At 39.9% G+C, this 22,564-nt stretch overlaps 3 protein-coding genes and 1 long non-coding RNA gene across 5 annotated transcripts in view; 3 read left to right on the top strand and 1 right to left on the bottom strand.

Annotated features, from left to right (window-relative positions):
* The window catches only part of LOC145654547 (purine nucleoside phosphorylase-like), an 86,562-nt gene extending 77,742 nt beyond the window's left edge, over positions 1–8,820 (top strand). The window contains exons 4-9 of the mRNA XM_081708760.1: positions 5,188–5,259; positions 5,821–5,984; positions 6,326–6,429; positions 6,952–7,127; positions 7,735–7,925; positions 8,317–8,820. Coding sequence (XP_081564886.1) covers positions 5,188–5,259; positions 5,821–5,984; positions 6,326–6,429; positions 6,952–7,127; positions 7,735–7,925; positions 8,317–8,537 — 928 coding nt within the window. The 3' untranslated portion in view covers positions 8,538–8,820. The remainder of the gene's footprint in view (positions 1–5,187; positions 5,260–5,820; positions 5,985–6,325; positions 6,430–6,951; positions 7,128–7,734; positions 7,926–8,316) is intronic.
* Positions 8,821–9,147: 327 nt separating this feature from the next.
* LOC145654553 (uncharacterized) lies at positions 9,148–16,098 on the bottom strand. Its single transcript, XR_014120770.1, has 2 exons — positions 15,968–16,098; positions 9,148–9,992 (listed from the first exon to the last, which is right to left on the bottom strand). It is a non-coding gene; the product is annotated as an uncharacterized LOC145654553 (long non-coding RNA).
* On the top strand, positions 9,418–14,936 carry LOC145654551 (uncharacterized). The gene is made up of 10 exons (XM_081708764.1): positions 9,418–9,556; positions 10,434–10,632; positions 10,741–10,865; positions 10,959–11,117; positions 11,288–11,387; positions 11,692–11,849; positions 12,170–12,271; positions 12,365–12,451; positions 12,584–12,702; positions 14,545–14,936. The coding sequence occupies exons 1-10, from the start codon at positions 9,503–9,505 to the stop codon at positions 14,603–14,605; spliced, it is 1,164 nt and encodes a 387-aa protein (XP_081564890.1). The 5' UTR covers positions 9,418–9,502; the 3' UTR covers positions 14,606–14,936.
* Positions 15,612–22,398, top strand: LOC145654552 (GTP-binding protein REM 1-like). Of its 2 annotated transcripts, none has more exons than XM_081708766.1 (5): positions 15,612–15,758; positions 16,512–16,861; positions 20,222–20,304; positions 20,997–21,204; positions 21,480–22,398. In XM_081708766.1, the coding sequence occupies exons 2-5, from the start codon at positions 16,531–16,533 to the stop codon at positions 21,755–21,757; spliced, it is 900 nt and encodes a 299-aa protein (XP_081564892.1). In that variant the 5' UTR covers positions 15,612–15,758; positions 16,512–16,530; the 3' UTR covers positions 21,758–22,398. The 2 variants fall into 2 exon arrangements, with proteins under 2 accessions (XP_081564892.1, XP_081564891.1); XM_081708765.1 differs by lacking the exon at positions 15,612–15,758 and adding an exon at positions 16,083–16,347.
* The last annotated feature ends 166 nt before the right edge of the window (positions 22,399–22,564 follow it).

Here is a 22,564-nt window from a genome sequence, read left to right as displayed (position 1 = left end):
TGGGGCGGACCAAACCACATGACTAGTGGGAAGAGGAGCAGTTCGTGACAACCTGTTACTGTTGTTCTTTATAAAATACGCACCACTCCTTGTGAAACCTCAAAACTGTCACCGCTTGAAGTTTTGAAGGGTAGACCATTTCCCATGCCTTGTTTAAAGGGTCAACCATGCCAATGCAAGCTGGCAGTTAAATACAATTGTCTTTAATTTTACTGGAGCACTCACTGAAAAACTCATTGGTGCTCAAGTTAATGTTGCCTCATCTCCCTCTCCCAACAGCTCAAACAACTGAAGACAGAATAATAATCAAACATTTGCTTTGAAAATGTAATATTTACATTGAAAATTCTGAGGATCTTTATGGACCACCTACTACCACTATTGCAATAACATGAACAGCTGTACTAACTGATGCCCAGCCTAGCGATGCCAAAGATCTGGAGACCTTTTAATACTGCAGAACCCTTGTTATCCCTTAAAGCTTGGCGACTTATGCTTATCAGACAGAGTAAACATTAAGGTCATTTACAGCCTTGTAGTCCACAGATGCTATGGTGTGGGTTAGTGTGGTGTGTCAGCTAACTTTCTGTTAGCTGAAGGCGTGTGCCATGTTCCCTGATCATTATTATGATGTTTTTATTGTTAAAGATGACATGACATATTCAAATAAGACTCTACCCATCACTGAGCGTTTCTAGTTCGCCTGGTTCTTCTGCCTGTGGAATGGTTGGGGTCATTGACTGATTAATTTTATATTGCCTGTTATTGTTGTGTTTCTCCTCCTTTGGTGTTGTCTACCATTTATGATTGCAGCTGTGAAGTCTCTGAAGACCAGGACCATCAAATCTATGATTAATCCAACCTATCTGGTTCTGCGGACAACGCAGCCAACAATGATGATAACAATCATGGAAATGTCTTTTTGTTCTGTTGAGATTTATATAACAATAATATGTGCTCTTGTGTTTTCGATTTACTCTTTGTTAATCAATTCCTCAGGAGAGAATTCCTGGAGGTCTCTGTTACACCTCTGGTGGGCAGCTCAGGAATTTTCCCCACAAAACTTTCTTTTTGCCCCACAAGACAATTTTTGCCTTAACCTAGAGGAATTTTATTCTCTGATCTAATATTATATTAGATTAAAAGAGTAGGCTATAAGAATCCAATTTTTATGTTAGAATCAAATCACTCTATAAGTCTACGCAGAAAGAAGATCATGTTCTTTAGGCATGGACTGTGTGTGCCTCCTCTGATCTTATGATTTAGCACTCTCTGTTCCTCTGATCACTGGTAGCAGCTGGCTAATCTCCAACTGCTCCCAATCAACTCCTCTTATCACGTCTGTGTCCATGTGCAGACCCTCCATGTCGACAGACTGCCCACTAGGGTGCCTCACGTCCTCGGCGCTTAGCATACGGCAGAGCAACCAGATGCACAGGGCTGACTGCAGTCCATGTGTTTGTGGTTGAGGATTAAGGTCAGGTGGTTAAGACCCTGAGCTGGACTGACCCACTGGCTGGGTCTCTGAAAGGCCTGGGGGGACAGGAGGCTTCCCAGCTGGCTCTACTACATACACCCTTCAGATGCAATTCTGCAGTTACAGGATTAAATCCACCAGGTTTGCTGCTGGACAAGTAGCTGAGGGGTAAAACAACAACAACAGAATCATAATCTTACAGACAATTTACAGAATGGGTACAATACTTCAATACTAATGGGTACAATACTGAATTGGTACAATACTAAAATAACATGACACAATTTTAGCGTATATATATATATATATATATATATATATATATATATATATATATATATATATATATACACACATCATACTTTAATCATACCTTAATGTTTCTGTAATCTCAGGATTTGATAAGAGGAGACATTTATTTCGGAAATGTTTCCCAAAAAAAACCACCTTTCATTTGTGATCCCAGCGGGACCTCGGGACTGTTTCAATGAAATGGATTTTAGCCTACCATTCATTAGTCCATCGATTTCTGATAAGTGGTCAGGAAAATTAACTTGATTCATCAGTGGGGAAACCCTGTGGTGGAACCAGCAGACACGGGAATTCAGAGTCCATTCTGCGAGCCACAACAAGTAGGACAGCACATGCCTTAATGTCCAATTACGCCACACCTCCGCGTGACCGCGAAATGAGAGGCGTTCTGCGACCATTGAGGAGCACGTGAAACGCCTCGCGCACGTCACCTTAACAAGATAATAGAGCAAAGAAGCACATCGAATTATTTTCAACTTTAAATATTTCTTGTTTCCCGTTTTGTTTTGTGTTGTTGGTTTTTTTGCACTTATTCACTGTAAAAAAGGTGACTTGTGGTTTTAGTTTATAATGTTGGTCATAATAGGCATTACAAAAGGCAAAACCTCTCCGTTACATGTAAAGTATAATGCATCAGATTTTGGGAAAAAAAAAAATAAAATACACCAACAACTTATTTTAGATAGACCAGGAATTATGTCCATGCTAATGTTTTCCTGATAAATAATATAAGAGCAATTTTTGAGGGGGAAAAAGCGGCCTATATTATGTTTAATGTGGTGTGATAAGTAGTATAAACCATGATCCTTCAAATGGAACGCTCCCCTTGCCACTGGTCACGTGGTACGGCCCGCCGCGTGCTGTGTCTTGTTTGTAACTACGCCCTCCTTGATGGCACACACCTGCACAGGGTTTAGTGTTGTGTGTCAGTATGTATTTAAACGCCTGTTGGTACATGCATACTTGCTGGTTGTTATTCATGTCGTCGTTGTTAACGTTGACGGAGTTTTGTGCTTAGTTAGATGTGTGTTTGTGTTCACCGTTTTTATGCGTGAGTGCCGTGGTTGTATGCGTTATATGTTAAGAAACGTCTGTCAGAGTCGAGGGAGTCTGTGAGTCCTGCTCCACGCCCTGTGGTACTCGGGTCGTTGCACGAACGGTTAACGTGCACAAACAAGTTGGCTATGATCTGGTTTGGGGTTTTGAAGATGTAACTGCTTTGTTTATACAGTGTAATAAAAAACATCATACACTGATTCATGAAGAAGTAATCAAGTCAGAGTCAAAGTAAAATTTATTGATTTATAACATGCCAAAGCAGCTATACAAATTTATGGGTCCCAGTGCCTAATGAGCAAGCCAGTGATGACAGGAAAACTCACTGGCTGGAATTTAAAATTTAGATAACTTAGTAGGGCCAAGACTCAAGGGGGAACCTATCCTTCTTGGGCATCCCAGCTTGTTATCAGTCCACACTTTAATAAATAATATATAGTCCTTGTAGCTGGTTCAGTATTAAGTGTCTATAAGGCATCTCGGGCATCTTTTTTATGAGAGAAACAGAAAGAAAGAGAGAATCAGCAAGTCTTTATTAACAAGATTAACATTGTCAAGTGCTCAACATACCTTGTTCGTTACAATCAATCAATCTCTCTCTCTCTCTCTCTCTCTCTCTCTCTCTCTCTCTCTCTCTCTCTCTCTCTCTGTGTCTCACGCTCTCTCTCTTTCTCTCTGCATACCATCATTCACATGAACCCAGTTAAATTTCACCCTGGCATGTGCGTGTTAGCACTTTATTGCTATAGGCACCACTTCTGCTGTTTCAGCCAATCACATCTAATGGCTCAGCGATCATAGGGAGGCTGTGAGCATCAAAGCAAGGACCTCTGTTAGAGCAGTAAATGCTAACTTAAAATATTGACTATAAAACATAGACTCAAATGTGTTTTAATGTCAGTGCTTCTCCTGGTGAAGGTCCCCTGGGTTACTGTAGACTTGGCAACAGGCTACAGCTCATCTCCTGTACAGCTCTTCTAGTGTACGTGTGCCCTGCTGCAGCGTCGTTTTGCTTCCTTATGTCTATATCTGAATCTACATATGCCTCTAAAATAGGTCATGTTATATCTGCTATATCTGTTATCACATAGCATCTACAAATATGTATGTGTTGGAAACCAAATCATTTCAGCCAATAATAATAATAACTATAATAAAAGAGAGTTTGGTTCACTGAGCATCTGAGTATGTACAGCATCCTTTCTTACATGATCAGAATGGCACAAATGAGTTGGTGACTAGTTGCCCTACAGATTTATATTAGTTCATTGTTTTCTCATTGCCATGAACTTTATTGTGGACTGTGCTTTACCATTAAATATGGAGAATACATACATATAACATAAGAATACATACATATAACATACAACAACACTAACAAGATGTACTAATAGTAAGGAGATACTTCTTTGTTCTTTCCTTAAGCATTTGATATATAGCATGTGGCTTTACAAGCCTGAAGTTGTTTATCTAAAAGGGTGAAAAGATTGTAATCAGCCAAACCTTGTGAAGTGCTCAAATTAATTTTTTCCTGGTCCCAAGATTTTGAATAAAAATGAAGTCCAGTCTCTGGTAATGGGTGTCACATGCTACCTCAAGAATGGCCATACCTCCAATGTTAACACATTTTTAAGGGTTACTTGGATCCTCTATTGTGTCTCAAGATCAATAAAAAAAAAAATTTAAAGGAGAAGAAAATGTCTTGTGAATTATATCAGATTCCCCAGGAAATTTCAGACACAGGGTGTAATAGGATATGTAAAGGATGTGGTATGGTTGGTATAAGATAATGGTGTGATTCACACCATTCCACTATATATTGAAATAGTCTAACTTTCCTCATAATTGTAATGACATTTAAAGACTGACCAGAACAACTTTTGTGAACATTTTTTTCCCCACTCAAAGCCCAACTTTATTTTAACATGCAGTATGTTATACAAATAAGAACAGATAAACAACATTAACCAAGAAATGAGCATGCTCAAACTATATTTGTTTCAAACAGCCATGATATTTCGTGTGTTTGCACAGAACAAGCACTCCTGATTGATCTTTTATGATAAACCGATCTACTGTAAACATCTTTCCGTAACCAGATTATGGTCAAATCTTAAAAAAGGCTACATAGATAATAAAATCGATTGTTGACAATGATTGATTTTCAATGGAATTTGCATACTATTTTATTTAAATATTAAGCCTTTCAAACAGTAAGGCAGTTCATTTGGCCTCGCTGGCAACAACATTAAGATGTAACCAATCAGGAAATTCCTGCTGCTTAGCAAGATGTATAAAAATGGTCTGAAACTTTGCTTTCATTTCTGTTTGTAATTCCTCAGGGACTCTGTTCATCTTCAAGCCATACTTCAGCTTCACATGGAACACAAGATGTACAGTAAAGATCAGATAAGGTAAAATGTAAACTTTCTTTGGCTCTTGTTTTCACAAATCATTAATGAGTGAATGTAACAAATCATGGGGGAATATCACAAATGATTAATGAGTAGAATGTGAATAGAATGTGTTCTGAGCATTTTAGTGCATAAATGGATAGAATGACGATACAGTATGACATTTACGATAACTCAGGATTTAAAAAAATAGTTATGACATGTACTATAGGTTGTGGGTTTTACTCTCAGCTGTAGATATTTTCTGGGAGTCAGTTACAGGATGAAAAGTAGGTTTCTTTACTAAATCCTTATGAGTGTTTCACTGGGGTCTTCCTAAAAGGGCAAATAACTGGAGGTGTCTATGTGGCAAAGGGCAGTGAAACTTGTTTTGTTTATAAGAGTACTTAAGTACACACCATAACCCTACACTCGGTTAGTGAAGTTTGTCCCGGAATGCCAGATGTGGATATCACCTTGATTATTTGTACCACATTCTGCCATAGATCAGTGTATCACATTTCACTTCCCCAGTCTCTGAAAAAGGATAGAGATAAAGATATTACTTTTGCCTCCTCCCAGTCATGAAGATTATCAGAAAACAGCTGATTGGCTGTTATCCCAGACACAGCACAGACCCAAAATTGCCATTATCTGTGGTTCCGGACTGGGTTTGCTGGCTGATGTCCTCCAGTGCCAAGATTCCTTCAAGTATTCTGAAATACCTGGTTTTCCTCACAGCACAGGTATGTCTGGGAGCTCAGATGAAGTAGGATGTTGAAGCAAGAGAATAGGTGGCCTCCTTTCTAGAAAGACGATTTAGTGGCATATGCAAAGTATTCATTTCTAGTTAGCAAAATAGCTACTAGAATGATTTATATGTTACCAGAGATTCAGTGTAAATGTTTAAAATGCATCATGCATGTCTCCTTGAAATTATCGGTCACGGTAAACACCATATTAGTAAAAGTATGGATTACTTAAGTAATTAAGTAATTTGTAATATTAGTCTCGTGTGTGTGTGTGTGTGTGTGTGTGTGTGTGTGTGTGCCTATGTGCTCATGTGCATGTGCATGCATGTGAATAGTGCAGGGTCATGCTGGGAGGCTGGTGTTTGGTGAGCTCAAGGGAAAGACCTGCGTTTGTATGCAGGGCCGTTTCCACATATATGAGGGTCACTCACTCTCTAAGGCGAGTTCTTTCAGACCCACTAAAAATTTCTTGATTGCCTTCATTCCCTCACGTAACTAAATAAGTGAGACCGCCTTCATGGCACACTGCCTTATAGGCAGTGTCTTTTATTAGTAATTCCTCCCTTGTAGTAGCAATCCATTGCTTATCCCATCACAAACCATCATGAAGGCAGTTCTGTACTGTGTCCGTCCTCATGCCCCCTGCTTGAGCCAGCCATAACCTAGTCACAAGTAATAACTAGAGGGATATGCACTTTTCATTAAATAGTACCATGCATGCTTTCCTGCTCTTAGTCACGCTGAGTTGCATCACATGCTGGGTGCCGGTGCTCATTTTTCTGTTCAATGGTAGTATTCTCTACTTCAGACCAGGAGGTACAGCTGTCCATTCATTCTCTGGGGAATACAGTAGAATGCATGCTTCTTGGAGTTAGCACAGAGTTTAAAACCTTGATATTCCTGGCATTTCGGTGCCCCAGAGAAACAAGAGCCGAAGTCGTATTCTGCATCTCTGTCACAGGTCACTTTTCCAGTAAGGGTGTTCAAGCTTTTGGGAGTGGAGACCCTGATTGTCACAAATGCAGCAGGATATTTAGCAGACAGCTACCACTGTGGTGACATCATGATCATCAGGGATCACATTAACATCCCTGGACTTGCTGGTTTGAACCCACTGAATGGCCCTAATGACGAAAAGTAAGTTAGTCAATGCAAAAGTTGTTTTTTTGTTTACCTGACCATAAGACAAGTTTATAATATCACAACCCAGTGATATAAGTTAAAATGGATAGGAGTGGCTAACAAATCTTATAGTTAGTATGGTTCCAGTCTTACAAGTTTCAAGTTTCAAGTTTGGTTTTTTTGTCACATACATAGTCATACACAGTATAACTCGCAGTGAAATGGTTGAGAGTGCTCTGTCCAAACTGAGGAAAAAGAAAGCAGGGGTGCATAGAGGAATATATATTCTATATATGTACAAAAATATATTAACAATGTATGTACAATATATGTATATTATGTTTATATACACAATGTACAATGTATATAATTATGTATATATGTATGTACACAATGTACAGAATGTACAGTTCCATCTTGTAAATGACATATTTACAGTTTTTATGTTACAACAGTAACCGATTCTGATTTGTTTTCAAATCTATTGCAAGCATTAGTGGTTTGCGTTACAATAGACCTTTATAGCCATAAATATTCAATAAATAGACAAACATTTTTAGAGTACGCATTTATGCATCTGGGACACTCAGCATCCTCTTGTATTTATTTGTTTACTTTCCAGATTTGGGCCTCGCTTTCCCTCCATGTCTGGCGCTTATGATAAAGATCTGAGAAACCTGGCCTTTGACATCTGTAAAAACATGGGCATGTCACAGTTTGTTCAGGAGGGCGTGTACTGCATGGTTGGAGGACCCAACTTTGAGAGCATAGCTGAGGCCCGCCTTCTGCACAGACTAGGAGCAGATGCTGTGGGTAAGCATCCATTATTAGTGACAAGAATGGAAATGATTATAGCAAGCAATTATATAGGCCAGGGTGTACTCCAAAGAGACGTCAAGCATTACTCAGGAAGGTAAATGTGTGTTTTGGCTGCTGTACCAGAGCTGGCTCTTTGGTCTGGCAACCAGAACACAGGTTTACCTCCTGAATAGTTTGAAGCTGGATGTGGTTGCTGTCTTCGGCCTTCACTACATCCAGGGTAAGAATCAAATCTGTCTGAATGGTATTCCAGTGGTGCAGTTAAATGTTAAACCTATAGTTGACCTAAAATGGGGGATTAGTGTTTTTTCCTCCCAATGCTTTATAAAGTACTTGAGTAGTCAGTAGTGAAGTCAGTAATGAAGCTTCCATTTCCACCCCTCAGGAATGAGCACAGCACCAGAGGTGGTGGTTGCCAAGCACTGCGACATGCGTGTGTTTGGCCTCTCTCTTATCACCAATAAAATAGCACGGAGCTACGGGGACTCCAGCGCCGTCAACCACCAGTCCGTGCTGGAGATGAGTGAGAAGAGGGCAGCCGTGCTGCAGGAGCTCGTCACCGAGCTTGTGAACCACATGGATGTGAACAACAACACTGCCATGTAATTAACATGGTTTCCATGCCCCCGTCGAATCTGCAGCCTATTCAGCCACTGACATTAGCAGAAGCCCCACGTTTGCTGTCGTTATGGCATGAAATCTTTCTTGCTCATACATAATGTATTTTTATTTTATATTATTATTAAATAGCATTCTTTGAAAATTATATAATAAAAAAAGGATTTTTTAACTAGCTCTAGTGAGGGCTTTATTTGTATGGTGAGTTTAAGGATAATCAACTTCACTGACTTCAAGACTTCAGGGTTTTAAATGTGATCAAATAAAGATGTGGAGGAGTGTTCAAAGTTGCGTATTGTTCGTCATATACTTTATACACTTGAATTCAATGCACATTCCATAAAGAACAACAATCATACTTTTATATGAGTTCTATACTTGTGTTAATCAAAGCTTTTTGGTTTGATTATACTAATTAATATACTGCTACTCATACTGGGTCGATACAGTATCCTATTTAATATAATAATTTCTGTTCGTGTTTGCCAGTCAAGAGACTATAACAAAAAGGCATCTACTATCTCCTATGTAACTAACGGGAAAAAAACGGTTTATTAATAAACCTTTCACGTAAATTTAATGATACAATACAATCATGTTCGCCTGGGATCGTACTTTTTTATTAACAATTAACTTCCATTATTATCCATTATTCATGTTAATCCGCCTGTATGATTCAGTCAATGAATAGAATGGCCTGTAGATGGCGGTACATTTCCATTGTTGGGCTTTGAGTACGTGTGGTTGCTATGACAATTGGAACTTCTGAGACGCTTCATTCTATTTCGAACGTCGAATACATTATTCGCGCCAATGAGGCGTTTGTGTCTTCGCACAATAATGCTGTGTGGTTTCCACAAGGAGCAGTGAACTCTTGAGAAACGAGTTAGGAACGGTAGTAATAATTATCAAATCTAAACGAATTGCAAGCGGCTGTTATTTTTGGCAAAACAATGAACAAACTACCAAAGCACTCACATATTCTGGAAGAGTATTTTACAAATGTGGTAAGTTTCATTCTCTCTCATCTGTTCTTTGGATCTTTTTCTTTCTTTTAGATATTTAAATGTTTTGGGGTGTTTTTTTTAACTTACAGAAATCATGAAACCTCATGCGCTCATTGATACACCTTCTGTGTCAGCGCCGTTGTTCGGTTATGACAAACGAAAGCGTTTGCTCAAAACTGCATAAAAACATAGGAACGACTTCTAGGATGTATTATCACCAGCTGAAGTTAGATTTCACTCTAACCAAAAGGTGGCTCCTAACGGCGGTGTGTGGTGATGTAATACATCAAACATCTAAAATATTTTTCCCCACCAGAACAGATTATTGCAAGCCGATAAACCTTGCTAAAATAGTCATACAAGTCATCGTAGTTATAGCAGTGGCACAGTAATAAACTCCTTCCATAATTACAAGCTTTCATCTTCAAATCCCCTCCTGAAACACAGAGAAAAAGAAGGTTTTAATCATTCAACCTTTGACCCGCTGATTAAAAATACAACAGGCTGAGATGAAAACGTAAATTGACATGCATGAGTCCTATTTAAGGTTCAGGAAACCCCATCATTCAGTGTAAAACATTTATATTATAGTTCTTTGCAGATCTTTTAAAAACAGGTTTAACTAATACCAAGAGGCATGCCCATATAGGGTCATCTTGAAGGAGGGCAAAATTAAATTAACTCTTCTGTTTGAGGCAGAGGGGATGCTGCCTGTTTCTAATAAATCAGTAAAGTGGATATCCACATGTTGAGAAGCTGCAGGGTGGGGGCAGTTAATGTCTTGTAAGGCATTCTGATTATTATATTATCATTGTGTATTATATTGTATTATATGATATAAGCATTGTTATTATTAATATCAACGATTATTTTCAAGGATTACAGCAAGTGGGAGCGAAGCAATAGAACAAAAGTCTTAAAATCAACTCAGCCACAACCAGTCCTCTGGGCTTCTGCTCTTCCTGATCGCCAAGCAACCAAATCATTCCACAGACCAATCTCAGAGCGGCACAGTGAAACTCCAACTCCCACTAACCTCCAGCTTCATCTAAAACAAGCCCAGTCTGGAAGATCTGGTGAGTCCAGATCTATCAGCAAAAACACTGAACAAAAGGCTACTGCTTTCTAAACTGTGTCTCTGTGTGACTGGCAGGATCATCACTGCTCTTCTGCTCTATGTACAGGGAGAGCCCAAGAAAACAGCATTCAGGAGTCACCTACAGTTTCGTCTAGATTCTCCAGAAGGATAAAAATCAAGACATGGCAGGGCAAGTCAGCCTGTATGAATGATAAGGTGAAAATACTGAAGGTGGGTGAAACTGCAAGAAATGGACAAAATCATTTCTGGCTTTCCTGTTGTCATTGTCTCTGGCAAGCTTTTACAGTGCAAGTTGTCATTCAGCTGCTTGTTAAGGGGCAGAGCAGGGCTGTCGAGGAGTTGGAAAAGCACTGCAAACTGCTTCAGGAAATGAACCAGCAGCTGGCCAGGGACATTGAAGACACAGACAGGCACAGTGTGTCCAGTGCAAGGGAGCTCCTCAACCAACACGCAAAACTAGGGGTGAGCCATCAACTGAATATGCTGTGAACAGAGGATGGCTTTTAATATAACTGAACTGGAAACCTGGCAAACCATTTAACTGAAGGTTCATTGGTAGTGCATGGCTATAAATGGGATTTAAAGGAATCTCAGAGTCAATGTTTAACCAATTAAATGTGATCTGATTCAAGCGTTCAGTACCCGCCTACAACAGATGGAGCACCAGGCAGATCAGACAGGCCAAAGATGACCTGAGGGATGTCGTTCAGGAGGCAAAGGATCAACTCTCTGGTTAGCTATTTCATATTTACCAACAAAATCATTAGAGGAAATATTTAAATGCAAACAACTACATGAGATTTGGATTTAATAATATGCTTATAAAGTCTAAGCATGAATAGGGATTCCTAGGTTTGTGCTTTCTTCTGGTTCCAAACACAAATGAGTAATGTTAATCACTTCTGCATTCCTGAGTTCATATGGATCAGATTTTGAGTGTACATCCTACAGGACTGGCTCACAATTCAAAGAAATGAAATGAAGCATAAATAACAGTCATAAATAAATGGCATTAAAGGTCTTTTCAACACTTCAGGTCTGCAGGTGAAACTGCAGGCAGTGATGGCAGAAGTGCAGAATGCACAGGTAGAGTTTCAAACCCTAAAGACATACAAAGACCAGGGGTATCCGCTCAAAGCCCTACAGATCGCTGACCTGAAGAGGGAGCTTTATAAACTGCAGATGGCTCAAGAGGTATAGCATCAGACCTCACATTATTACAGAGACCTCCGTCCTCTACACAACCTTTTAAAGAGGCGGGTAATGTTAGAAGATCGATTGGATGACTATACAGTAAAAGCCTCCATTTATTAACAGCTGGCATGACTATAACACAAGTTTCATTTGCTGTAGAATGTTTAGAATAAATTATTAAGGTTTAGAAACAGCATACAGAGGTCTTGGATGAAATGGATTTATTTTTTTACTTTTTTTTTTTTTTTTGGTAGACATTTAAAAAGCCCTCTGGAAAATTTCTGTCCCTGATAGTATATTTCCCTCTCTCATTCTGTTAGGAAGAACATGATGATTTGAGTGCACTGTGTCAGACAGAGATGGCCAATCTGGAGAAGCAGTTGCACCAAAAACAAGAGGAAGTGCTCTCTAGCATTGCCAAAGTATTGGATAGTGACCTCAAACACTTTGTACATCTGAGCTAAGGCTGATCAATTACTCTGTAGGCTATTAATCTCTGGTGATTTATTTTACAGAAGACTATGTCTTATGCACCGCCACTGGTAAAACATATGGCTTTGCAGAACCACACCATGAAGGAAGAAATCAAACTGCAGAAACAGGTTGCCTGTTCATTCACACTAGAAGCCCAAACTTGTCAGATATATATATTTTTCTTTGTTTGTTTTTCAGGAAAATCGTATAATACATGAATGACTCACAATATGTGTTATATGTGAATTTGTTGTTCCTAGGAAATAATGAAATTGGAGAATGAGAACAGTGCCCTCCTGAGGAATATTCGGGCCCTGCGTCTGTTGAGGGCCAGCAGCATCCGAGAGGCTTTCCAGAACTTTTTCCCAAAGTCAGACCGGTACAAGTCATGGGACAACTTGCCTTTTATTTGGTCTACTGCTAAAACCCAATTTCTCATCCATGAAAAAAAAATTGTTCTATAAAATCAGTACAGTTCAGTTTAGATTGCAACATGATGGGTTTATTTAGTGTAAATACACATTACTAGATTATTCACATTCGCAGGTAGAAGTGAGTTTAGTCATTGATACTGTATTTATATTATTTTTAAAGTGACGTGAGCCTGCATGTATGAACTGATATATGCTGAAACACTCATCATAACAAAGTCCCTTAAGCTGTTTGCAAACACTGACAACCCACTCCAAATGACAAATTATACTCATTAACTACAGAATTCAAAATATATGTGCTTTACGGGAAACTACCAGTGAAGATTTTTTTTTTTTTTTTATGTAATTGCACTAAGTATCATAAAAATGGACATGCGAATTGATTATGATAGTAGCATATTTGATTAGCAGGGCACATTCAATAGCTGTCTGTGCTTGATTGTCCCAGCATTACAAATGAGGCAGACAGGAGGGCCTTAGGAAGTGAATCCACCTACTCCTCTTTCCAAAGAAGAAAAGGGGAGGAAAAAGAAATGGGCTATCGTAAGGCGTGTGATATTACAGTTTTGGAAAAAGCTCCGTCTTAAAGATGAATGAAGATCAGCATCACGCTGTACATTCATGGAATCCCAGTTGACCATTAAAGGTTAATAAGGGTTTCACGTTTCCCAATGGCTTGTTCCAAAACAGCGTGACATTTCCCTCTCCATGACAATCAGTCATATCTGCAGAGAACCAGCACCACTTTAGTGTTGGACACTGCACTTGTCAAAGGCTGATTACATAATCCTTTGTGAACACGTGTCCTATTAGATGACCGAGATGCTTTTATGTAGGCCCTTGGATTTATGGGTTTGTTTGTTTTTTTAACCTTTTTTCCATTTAAAAAAAGTGCTTATTTGTCTAATGTCAAGACATACAGAGTTTTCACAAACAACACAGTATGATTGAGATTTCCATTTGGAGGTTAATAACAACCAGATTTGGGATGTCCTGGCTCACTCGTGACAAAGGCTGGAGTTGAGTGTGTGCAGATGGCCTGAGCCCCAGCAGAGTCTGTCCCCCTGAGCCCCAGCAGAGTCTGTCCCCCTGCTTCCTGTGTTAAACAGAATCATCCCTGGCTATAATGGCCACGTTTAAGGGCAGATGTTCTATAAAGAGTCTCTGTTTGTATCCTGATTTACAGACTTCATAACCACAGCTGCTGGGGCAACTTGCACACAGACACAACACGTATGCATACTTGTGCACACCCCCAGGGCCTATGTGATGAGATACTTTGCTTATTTAATTCTGAATAGTTTGTTCTCCTTGGCATGATAGGATGCAGCCTCTGTTATTCGCAGGGGAGCTGTCACACGGTTTATTCTGTCAAAGTGAATTACTCATTGTGCATTTCCACATTGATTTATAGTCAGGGTGCGACAGTCTATGTATGGGAAAATGTTTCTTACATTATGTAAACCATTCTTTGGTGGTTGGTTATTCATGAAAGTTCACTGTGCAAACGAGAGTTGAGATATATGAGACTATATGATCTATGTGATGAGGTGACATTCAGTAACTGCATTTGACATGACTTTAATATTGCATGCTTGAATAATGCATGCTTGCAAGACCTCATGAGTTTAAAATCATATATATATATATATGTGTGTGTGTGTGTGTGTGTGTGTGTGTGTGTGTGTGTGTGTGTGTGTGTGTGTGTGTGTGTGTGTGTTATGGTGTTTCTTCTTATGATGCTATAAAAGACAGGGGAGTAACAGCTTGTCTGATTTTCTTTGCAGGTGTGCTCCAGATACAGATGTCCACCTCAGGATAAAAAGAGATGTCTGCCTGCCTATATAATTGTACAGCAAATGGGCACCCTGACTTAACCTCACACAGATTTAGTAGTACAGTTCAGTTTCAGCATTACTGCACTCACACACTTGTAGTGAAGGTTATTTTCATTAAATTTGCCTTAGTAATATCTGAGTAATAACTAATTATGTCTGGAGTTGACTTTCTCATAAGCTTTCCCAAAGCTGTCAGAAAATGTAATAAATTTACATTTTATGAAATGCTGTATGTAATTTCATAGTATTACAGTTAGACAATAGGGGTTTTAAACTTCAGGACATTAAACATTAAAAACATTTTAAAATGTTTTTAATTACCTTGACTGTTAAATGAATGTAGTGAACAGATCCAATCTATAGCACATAAAAAACTATTATTTTTTAGAGTCACTTTATGGATAGTTCTTATTCAAATATATATGTTTAATTGCAAACTCTCCAAATGTTTAACTTTATTCTAGGATGCCTGAACATTTATTTCACTTGTTAACACAGAAATTCTAACCCCCTCAAAATCTTTGCAAACCCTGTAACTACAGTTTTTGGACAGTGCTGTAACTGAATTAAGTGTGGGAACAGGACTTGCTCTGTAAACAGTTAGGGCCTTCATCACCCCACTGCACGGGCGAGTGCTCTGATTACTTCTGATGTTGCAGTTGGAAAAGATTCATGAGAGTCTTAGCAAGTACAGATTCCTGCAAAAGACCTTGGGTCCTATTTGTGCTTTATGCACTGTTAAAAGATCAATTGTGTGGAGCTTTCTGTTTGTTTTTTGAAGAAACATAAAAGTAACTTTTTCTTGATGGTTCAGCAATTGACACTTGGGGTTGCATTTGGCAAAACTTCACAGCAGCAAAGTTATCAAAGCAAGATTGTGGTTCGATGCAATTTCTGCATCAAAGACGCTGACTAATAAATAAAGACTGACAGAGTTTTATGTTGAACGTTAGCGTTAAACAGGAAGTGACTGAAGCTCGACGTCATTTTGTTGGAATGAGACTTGACTGAAGTATTCTGTGTGATCGGAAAACTTCCAGATCACACAGAATATATGACCCGGCGCAATGTAAAAAAGGAGGCGAGTGAGCGCATCGGCTCTGAGGAACCACGAGGCTGGTAACCCGATGATTTGAAAGCATATGTAGCAGTCTGTGAACAGGGTGAGTAAAGAGTAATAAAAACGCAATGGACAATCCAGTAATGTGCTGTGCGCAAAAACACTCACTTATGGTATACCGACAGGATACGTGCGATTACTGCTTCAAAACCTACACAAGACTGTTAAAATTCAGACATGCTTAATGAAAAAAGCTAAAACAGGTATATTTACAGCCTTCATCAAGCCTTAAAATTGAAAGCTTGCACTCACCAGTGTTTGGTGTCTCAGCGTGAGTGTGTGCGTGCGTGTTCTGCGAGGCTTCGTGTACGCAGGGGTGAGAGAGACGAGGGTGACGGACAGAATGAGGAGGGAATGGGGGGGAGAACAACCTCTGATTCCACTCTTGAATTTTTAAAGGCGTTGTGGAACTTTGCTAGCTGTTGCTATGACTCCTGGGGTATAGTATTACATCGTAGCCTATTACAAGCAAAACTGATTGATGCACACTCTGCTCGCTTGTACCGATGGAGGAGTGCATGAGAACGCATACTTCGCGACCCGCAGAAATACATGAACTTGATCGTCCTTCGTAACTTCACTGACTTTATTTAGGCTACTTGGCCATAATACATTCATGTATGATCTTACCTGTGAGTAAATTTTAGAAACAATTTATTTTCTCTGTCTTTGATTTGCAGTTTTACTGGACGTATACAATATATATAGGCCTATATAAAGATTGCAGATTGGCATTCATTTTTCCAGTTGGCATTTATACCTGGCTGAATTAAAATGTTTTACTTTTCTTTTGTAGGCATGCGTATCCTTCCAAGATGACACTCAACACAGAACGAGAGGGTAAGGCAACCCTCCGGAGAAGAGCAAGCACTCCCATCCCCTCCTCTCATCAGCCGGGCCCGAGAGACAGAGAACTCCCAGTCGACTCTCATCACCCTCCGCTTGGCCAGTCTGCTTCTTACCAGCCCGGTGACAAAAGCATTCATTCCCTGGCCAACTGGTCATCAGGCTCTGAAGAGTCAGACAGCTCTGGAGCTGAATGCCTCTATCGCGTAGTTTTGTTGGGAGACCATGGAGTAGGGAAGTCAAGCCTTGCCAACATATTCGCAGGAATACAAGAAAAAGATGCACACAACTACATAGAAGGTAGGCTATTTTAATTATTAGATTATTAATTAGTTTTGAATCTTGCATTATTTTGCTAATACCCTGTTTGTATAACGTGAACTCCCATCACTTATGACTGAGTTCATTTTCAGTTTTCCTAGTTTATCTAAGCCATGTTCATTTTCACTGGTGACTTTGTTGCCACCTCATGCCCCAAATACCCTTTTCCTAAACCCTCAGTACCATCTGAATGATTTAACTCCTAAAATAACACATATTGTAATTAATCTGAAAACATTCATTTTAGGCCAGTATTGATTTATACATAAGTCACCACAGAAAGCATAGAGTTATCAATATGTCCTGAGGCTACTGAAATGTTGTAGTCTATTGTTTTATTTTGGTCGGTCGGAGTCTAATGCTTTATGCTGTCACTCGTCTGATAAACTCTGATAGACTGGCCTTCATAGAAAATTAGCAAAAAACAATAAATAAATAAATAAATAATTGTGCAAATATGTGCAGATTGTGCAATGCACTCACCAGAGTGGAAGAAGATCTGCTACATGACTCTCTTACAGTTCTCAGAACTAGAAAAGAATTGTACTGTTTATAATTTATTCATCTCAAGGCTCCAAGCCTGAGATCTGAACTTCCATACATTTGACTTAACTAACATCCATATATCATGAGTAGAAACTGACACAATTTGTTTTGTTTCTGTACTAAACTGAATTTGTAATGAAACAATAAAAGTGGGAGTGTGCATCTGTATTAGGTGAGCAATTTTGCAATCATTTCTATACATAGTTCACCCATTACACCCATTATTTGTCCTATAATGAATGTAAATCTTAAGGAAAACTGTTACTTTGCTATAAACAGTTCTTAACTGCCGAAAGATGGTGACCTACTGACACTACCAAATTTTGCACATCTTGTCTGTGATGTTCTGTCAGGCCTTTAATGATCAGTGAGGATAAGAGCACTAGGCACACTGGGAACACTTGTTCACAGTTTTCCTAATTTTCCTCTGGTAAAACCTTATCTTCAGCCCAAGGTAATCTTCATCTTGATATCTTGTTCCATGAGTTTTTCATGTTTTTAGCTAATTGAGACATGACTGTTATGCCAGTGAGATTTACCAGTGGTATGAATTTTATGGTAAACGTTGGTATATTCATTAAGATGCAGTTAGATACGTTGACACATCGATGCATACATCCTGGATAGTAGTTCTGATGTTTGTTTGCCTGTTTGTAAAAAATATTATTCTCATTCATTGTTTCAGCCATCTATGTTCTGCCAGAGTGCATTGGTAATCATTATCACAAAGCAAAGATCTTCAAAAGAACTTAAAGTAACTGCTAAGCAGAAAACCTTGCAAGAAATGGAAGGCACAACAGAATGAGAATGAAATGAAAAATTCTGGAGAAATTTTGAATTTAAAATTATTTAGTACTCATTTGATGTCCCCATTCAAAGTAAGCTTAACTATCAACTTGGGGGATATACCAGGTTTGTAGGCTTGTGTCAACGTAATGGTAGTTGCTTTTGTGTGCGTGTGTGTGTGTGTGTGTGTGTGTGTGTGTGTGTGTGTGTGTGTGTGCGTGTGTGTGTCTGTGTGTGTGTGTGTGTGTGTGTGTGTGTATGCGTGCATTTGTGTGTGTATCTGTGGTGTGTGTGTGAGTGTGTGTGTGTGTGTGTGTGTCTATATCTCTAACTTGTTATTGTGTTTCCAGATTCCTTAGAGACACGATCAGTGTTACTGCCTTTCTGCTTATCTTCATGTTTCAGCCCACTGAGTTAGTCAGGAAATCATCATTCATCAGTTTCTTCAATCCATTTCTTATTAATGTTTCTTGCTTAAAAAGTGGCTGTGTTTCCCAGTCAAGTAACTCCTGTCAAGTGTTAACAAATGAGACCAGATGCAATCAGAAGTGAAATTTGCATCGGATAAATGGATGGGGAAATTTGCATTTGAACTCGACTGATGAGACTCTTTTTTATAGGTGATTATGGAGTAATTTAAATATAGGTCTACTATTTTTAGTATAATTAGATACAGCACATTTAGATACCACTAAGTCTCAAAGGCATGTGATTGATTGAAGCTTCTTTTTATCCTTGTTTAAATTCCTGTTGAAGGTAAAGTGGAACATGAATCTAGCCTCAGTGCTCTATGTGCTAAGTGCATGGAGGACTTCGAAAGTGACAGAGTGGAAAGAGGAGACAAGGTCTGTTTCATCCTAATGAAAAGTGTTTTCATCTTGTCGAACTGGCCGCGAGGTCAGCCTAAAACAGCGACTCCGTGCTGTCCCCTGCTCCACTCCGCACTCACTGTTCATGTCCATGAACATAAAGAATTAACTTAACTGCTGACAAGAAGATCAGGGCTAAACATATCAACAGCAGAACGCGTCGGGTGCCTTGGGGTAGGGGTCTCATCAGCCATCTCATCTGTTCAAACAGTTGAATTGTAGCAACGTCTCTCTGAAATGAAAGGTTTACCAGAAACTATTCTAATTTTTGTAACTGCACAGTGTTGAGGTTGTTGTAGAGATCAACCTTATTGGGCCAAGGTCATAAAACCTGACGGTAACCTCGCAATACGCAAAACGTGCCATACGATATTTAAAGTTACCGTGGCGACAATTAGCGCAATGTTGTCAACTGCGCTAAATTCACAGGTGCAGAAGCCAGTCAAAACCGACATTTGAATAAGTCTGTGCATGTTAAAAACCCACGTCAAGAGACAGATAGCTGACTTATCCCAGTCCTGAGACCGGTGGTTACGCAGAAAAATACCAGTTACTTAAAAATGTAACGCATTTGTAACTTCCACCATGTCGGAAACTGCTTGGTTGATGACTCCATTACTGATTCTAAATTATGACAGAGCAGCAAAATTGTGTCTGTCCCCTGTCTATATCTGTTTATAGTTTCTTCCTCTATAACAACCAGATTTGTATTTTCTATGGAAAAAAAAAAAGCTCGTGATAGTCTGGGATCCTGCTCAAGCAAGTGGCCTTCCTCGTCATTAATCGTTGCAAAGTTTGCCATAATGCTCACTCTAAACAGACCGAAAACATGCCTTTTAAATAAAATAGTTAGCTAAATGGGTGCTTCTTTGTTTTTGATGAGCGGTGCTCTATTAAGAACCACTAACGTCATGCGCAAATGAGGACAAAATGCCATAGCGTCATACATCACGCAAACGGTAAAATACACCGGCAATCCACATATATGAATGAGGAAACGTGTTACCGCGGCACTATTTGCGGTTAACGTCACGTTAAATTCGGCTAATAGGTTTAAGAACTTCGCCCTTTTTCTCTAACGGAAAATGGAATGGACGTGTGAGGTTTTGAAGCTTCTTTGTGGTCTTTACTGCTTTAGAAGACACTTATGAAAGAACACTGACGGTGGATGGAGAAGAGACCACTCTCATAGTAATGGATACATGGGCAACAGAAAAGCAGGTATGATAACTAAACAATCCTTTCTCCAAACACACAATACACAACAGTATCTACTGATCCAAATAACAAATGAAATTAACCTTTTTTATAAACTGTACAAAAGGGCAAAAAATATATTCGGTCCCCACACATGGAGATACATGGAGCCGCGAACTTGTGCTCTGCAAAAACAACACGCTCACCAATGCCCGTCCCTCACTGAGTGTTGTGGATGAAACATGATGGCATAGGTGCCGTTGGCCAAAGCCCATTGACAGGAGCTGAAGTGGAGCGGGCTGGCATACAGCAAATAATCAAAGGCAGTGCCACTATTACCCTGTGGAGCCAGCCAACGCCCCAGAGAACACACGTGGCTCTAATTCCACCACTATTGATCCTGAGGAAGCATGGAGCTCCTGCCTGGAGATATAACGCAGATGGGCCCCGTGGCAGTGACACCTGGGCCCGGCCTCGTGACACTAGAATTGGTGGCTGTATGTCACGTGCTGCTTTTCATTTCTTTTGTTTTTGTCCTGTCACATTAAAAGGTCCACACGAACCTGCCATGAGCGATCTATCCTGTAGGTCACCTTGGTCAGGTTTTTTTGCTAATCCCTCCATGAGCTGATTTTGGTGTAATGGGACAAGGAAAATTGAAAACCGCAGGACTGGAGTTGAGAGGTGCATGTGAAACTCTCTTCTGTGTCTTACAGGAAGAGGATGAGAACTGGGTTCAGGATTATTGCATGCAGGTGGGCAACGCTTACGTCATCGTCTACTCCATCACAGAGCGCAGCAGCTTCGAGAGCGCCTCCGAGCTGCGGATCCAACTACGACGCCTCCGCCAGGCTGAGAACATTCCCATCATCCTCGTAGGCAACAAGAGCGATCTGGTGCGCTGCCGAGAGGTGGCGGTAGAAGGTGAGGATCTCCAGAGCGAATTGCCGTTCCTTTTTTAAAAGTAACTCTGTGCTATTGTTGTTAGAATAACTCCTCCCGTGATGATGGCATGCAGATGCGGGATCAGGTTTTTTCCCCTATTGTAAACAGCACTCCACAGAGCTGTTTAATGGATTCAGTATTTGAGTGGTATAATCCTGGTTCATGCTGGTCTCCTGTCTCACTGGCCGCATGCACTGTCGTGCTCCCAAGCGTACATGCACTAACAGTGACCCTCTGCTTACTGCATTTGCCAGAAGGACGGGCTTGCGCTGTCGTCTTTGACTGCAAGTTCATCGAGACATCAGCATCACTGCACCACAACGTCCACGAGCTGTTCGAGGGCATCGTGAGGCAGATCCGTCTGCGGCGGGACAGCAAGGAGGCCAACGAGCGCCGCCGCTCCATCTACAAACGCAAAGAGAGCGTCACCAAAAAGGCCCGGCGCTTCCTCGACAGGCTGGTGGCCAAGAACAACAAAAAGATGGCCCGCAAAGTGCGCTCCAAATCCTGCCACGACCTTGCCGTTCTGTGAGGGGATGCCCCCTGAGTTTTCTTCTTCTTCTACCATCATCCCGCTCTCTTCGACAGATCCTGAAAGATCCTGAACAGGTCCTGTTGAGTTCTCTGAGACTTTGAAAATCACCAGTTATGGACATGTTGGGGGTTTTGTTGTGTTATTTGTTATTTATTTAATAGTTTCAAAGCTGGTGGACTGTGTTATTGATCACTTTTCTACTGACTCTCTTCACAATACTTTCAGCTAATATATCTGAATAATATATCTGAAAGATTATGTTGTTTTGAAGAGATTTAAAAGAAATTTGGGGTATTTGTTAAACCAAAGGTTTGTTACTATATATAACAGATGAGATAGGTTTTGTTTTGTTGGACATCTATCAGCATTTGGCCTCTCATATTGGCAGACTAGCCTAGAGGATCCAGTTCCAACTGCACAGTTACTTCTGCTATTTTTAAGGTGACATAACAGTAAAAGATCCTTTACCATTTCCTACAAAAAATTTACTTTTTAAATACTGAAGTATTTTGCTACAACGTGATCACTGTCCAAAGAGGTAACAGAAAAAAGACCATGGTCTTTGGTTTAAATATTTGCACTAATGTACATTGTTTCACTGACCTGTACTAACTGGCCATTTTACATCCCAATTCAAATTTGAATTCAGCTGCAGGATTCTGGATTTTTTTGCTGTTACAAGTGTCACTACATCTCACAGCTCTGTCTGAGTTTCTGCTGAGAACTCGAAAGGAATGCAACTAGGATTGCTGGCATACTAAATGGAATAAGCAAGCATAGCTTATGGTGAACAAGGTTTCATCA

Source organism: Electrophorus electricus, unplaced genomic scaffold (assembly GCF_041902795.1).
Source record: "Electrophorus electricus isolate QZ-2024a unplaced genomic scaffold, ASM4190279v1 Scaffold131, whole genome shotgun sequence".
In the NCBI taxonomy this organism is placed as follows: Eukaryota; Metazoa; Chordata; class Actinopteri; order Gymnotiformes; family Gymnotidae; genus Electrophorus; species Electrophorus electricus.
The sequence above is the reverse complement of the archived record's forward strand: the minus strand, read 5'-3'. Positions and strand labels throughout refer to the sequence as shown.

Coding starts and splice junctions, on each gene's coding strand:
- LOC145654551 (XM_081708764.1), top strand. CDS start 9,503: ATGAACAAACTACCAAAGCACTCACATATTCTGGAAGAGTATTTTACA. Junction 11,388..11,691: donor GGCAAAGGATCAACTCTCTG/GTTAGCTATTTC, acceptor TCAACACTTCAG/GTCTGCAGGTGAAACTGCAG. Junction 11,850..12,169: donor AACTGCAGATGGCTCAAGAG/GTATAGCATCAG, acceptor TCATTCTGTTAG/GAAGAACATGATGATTTGAG.
- LOC145654552 (XM_081708766.1), top strand. CDS start 16,531: ATGACACTCAACACAGAACGAGAGGGTAAGGCAACCCTCCGGAGAAGA. Junction 16,862..20,221: donor TGCACACAACTACATAGAAG/GTAGGCTATTTT, acceptor TTACTGCTTTAG/AAGACACTTATGAAAGAACA. Junction 20,305..20,996: donor CATGGGCAACAGAAAAGCAG/GTATGATAACTA, acceptor TGTGTCTTACAG/GAAGAGGATGAGAACTGGGT.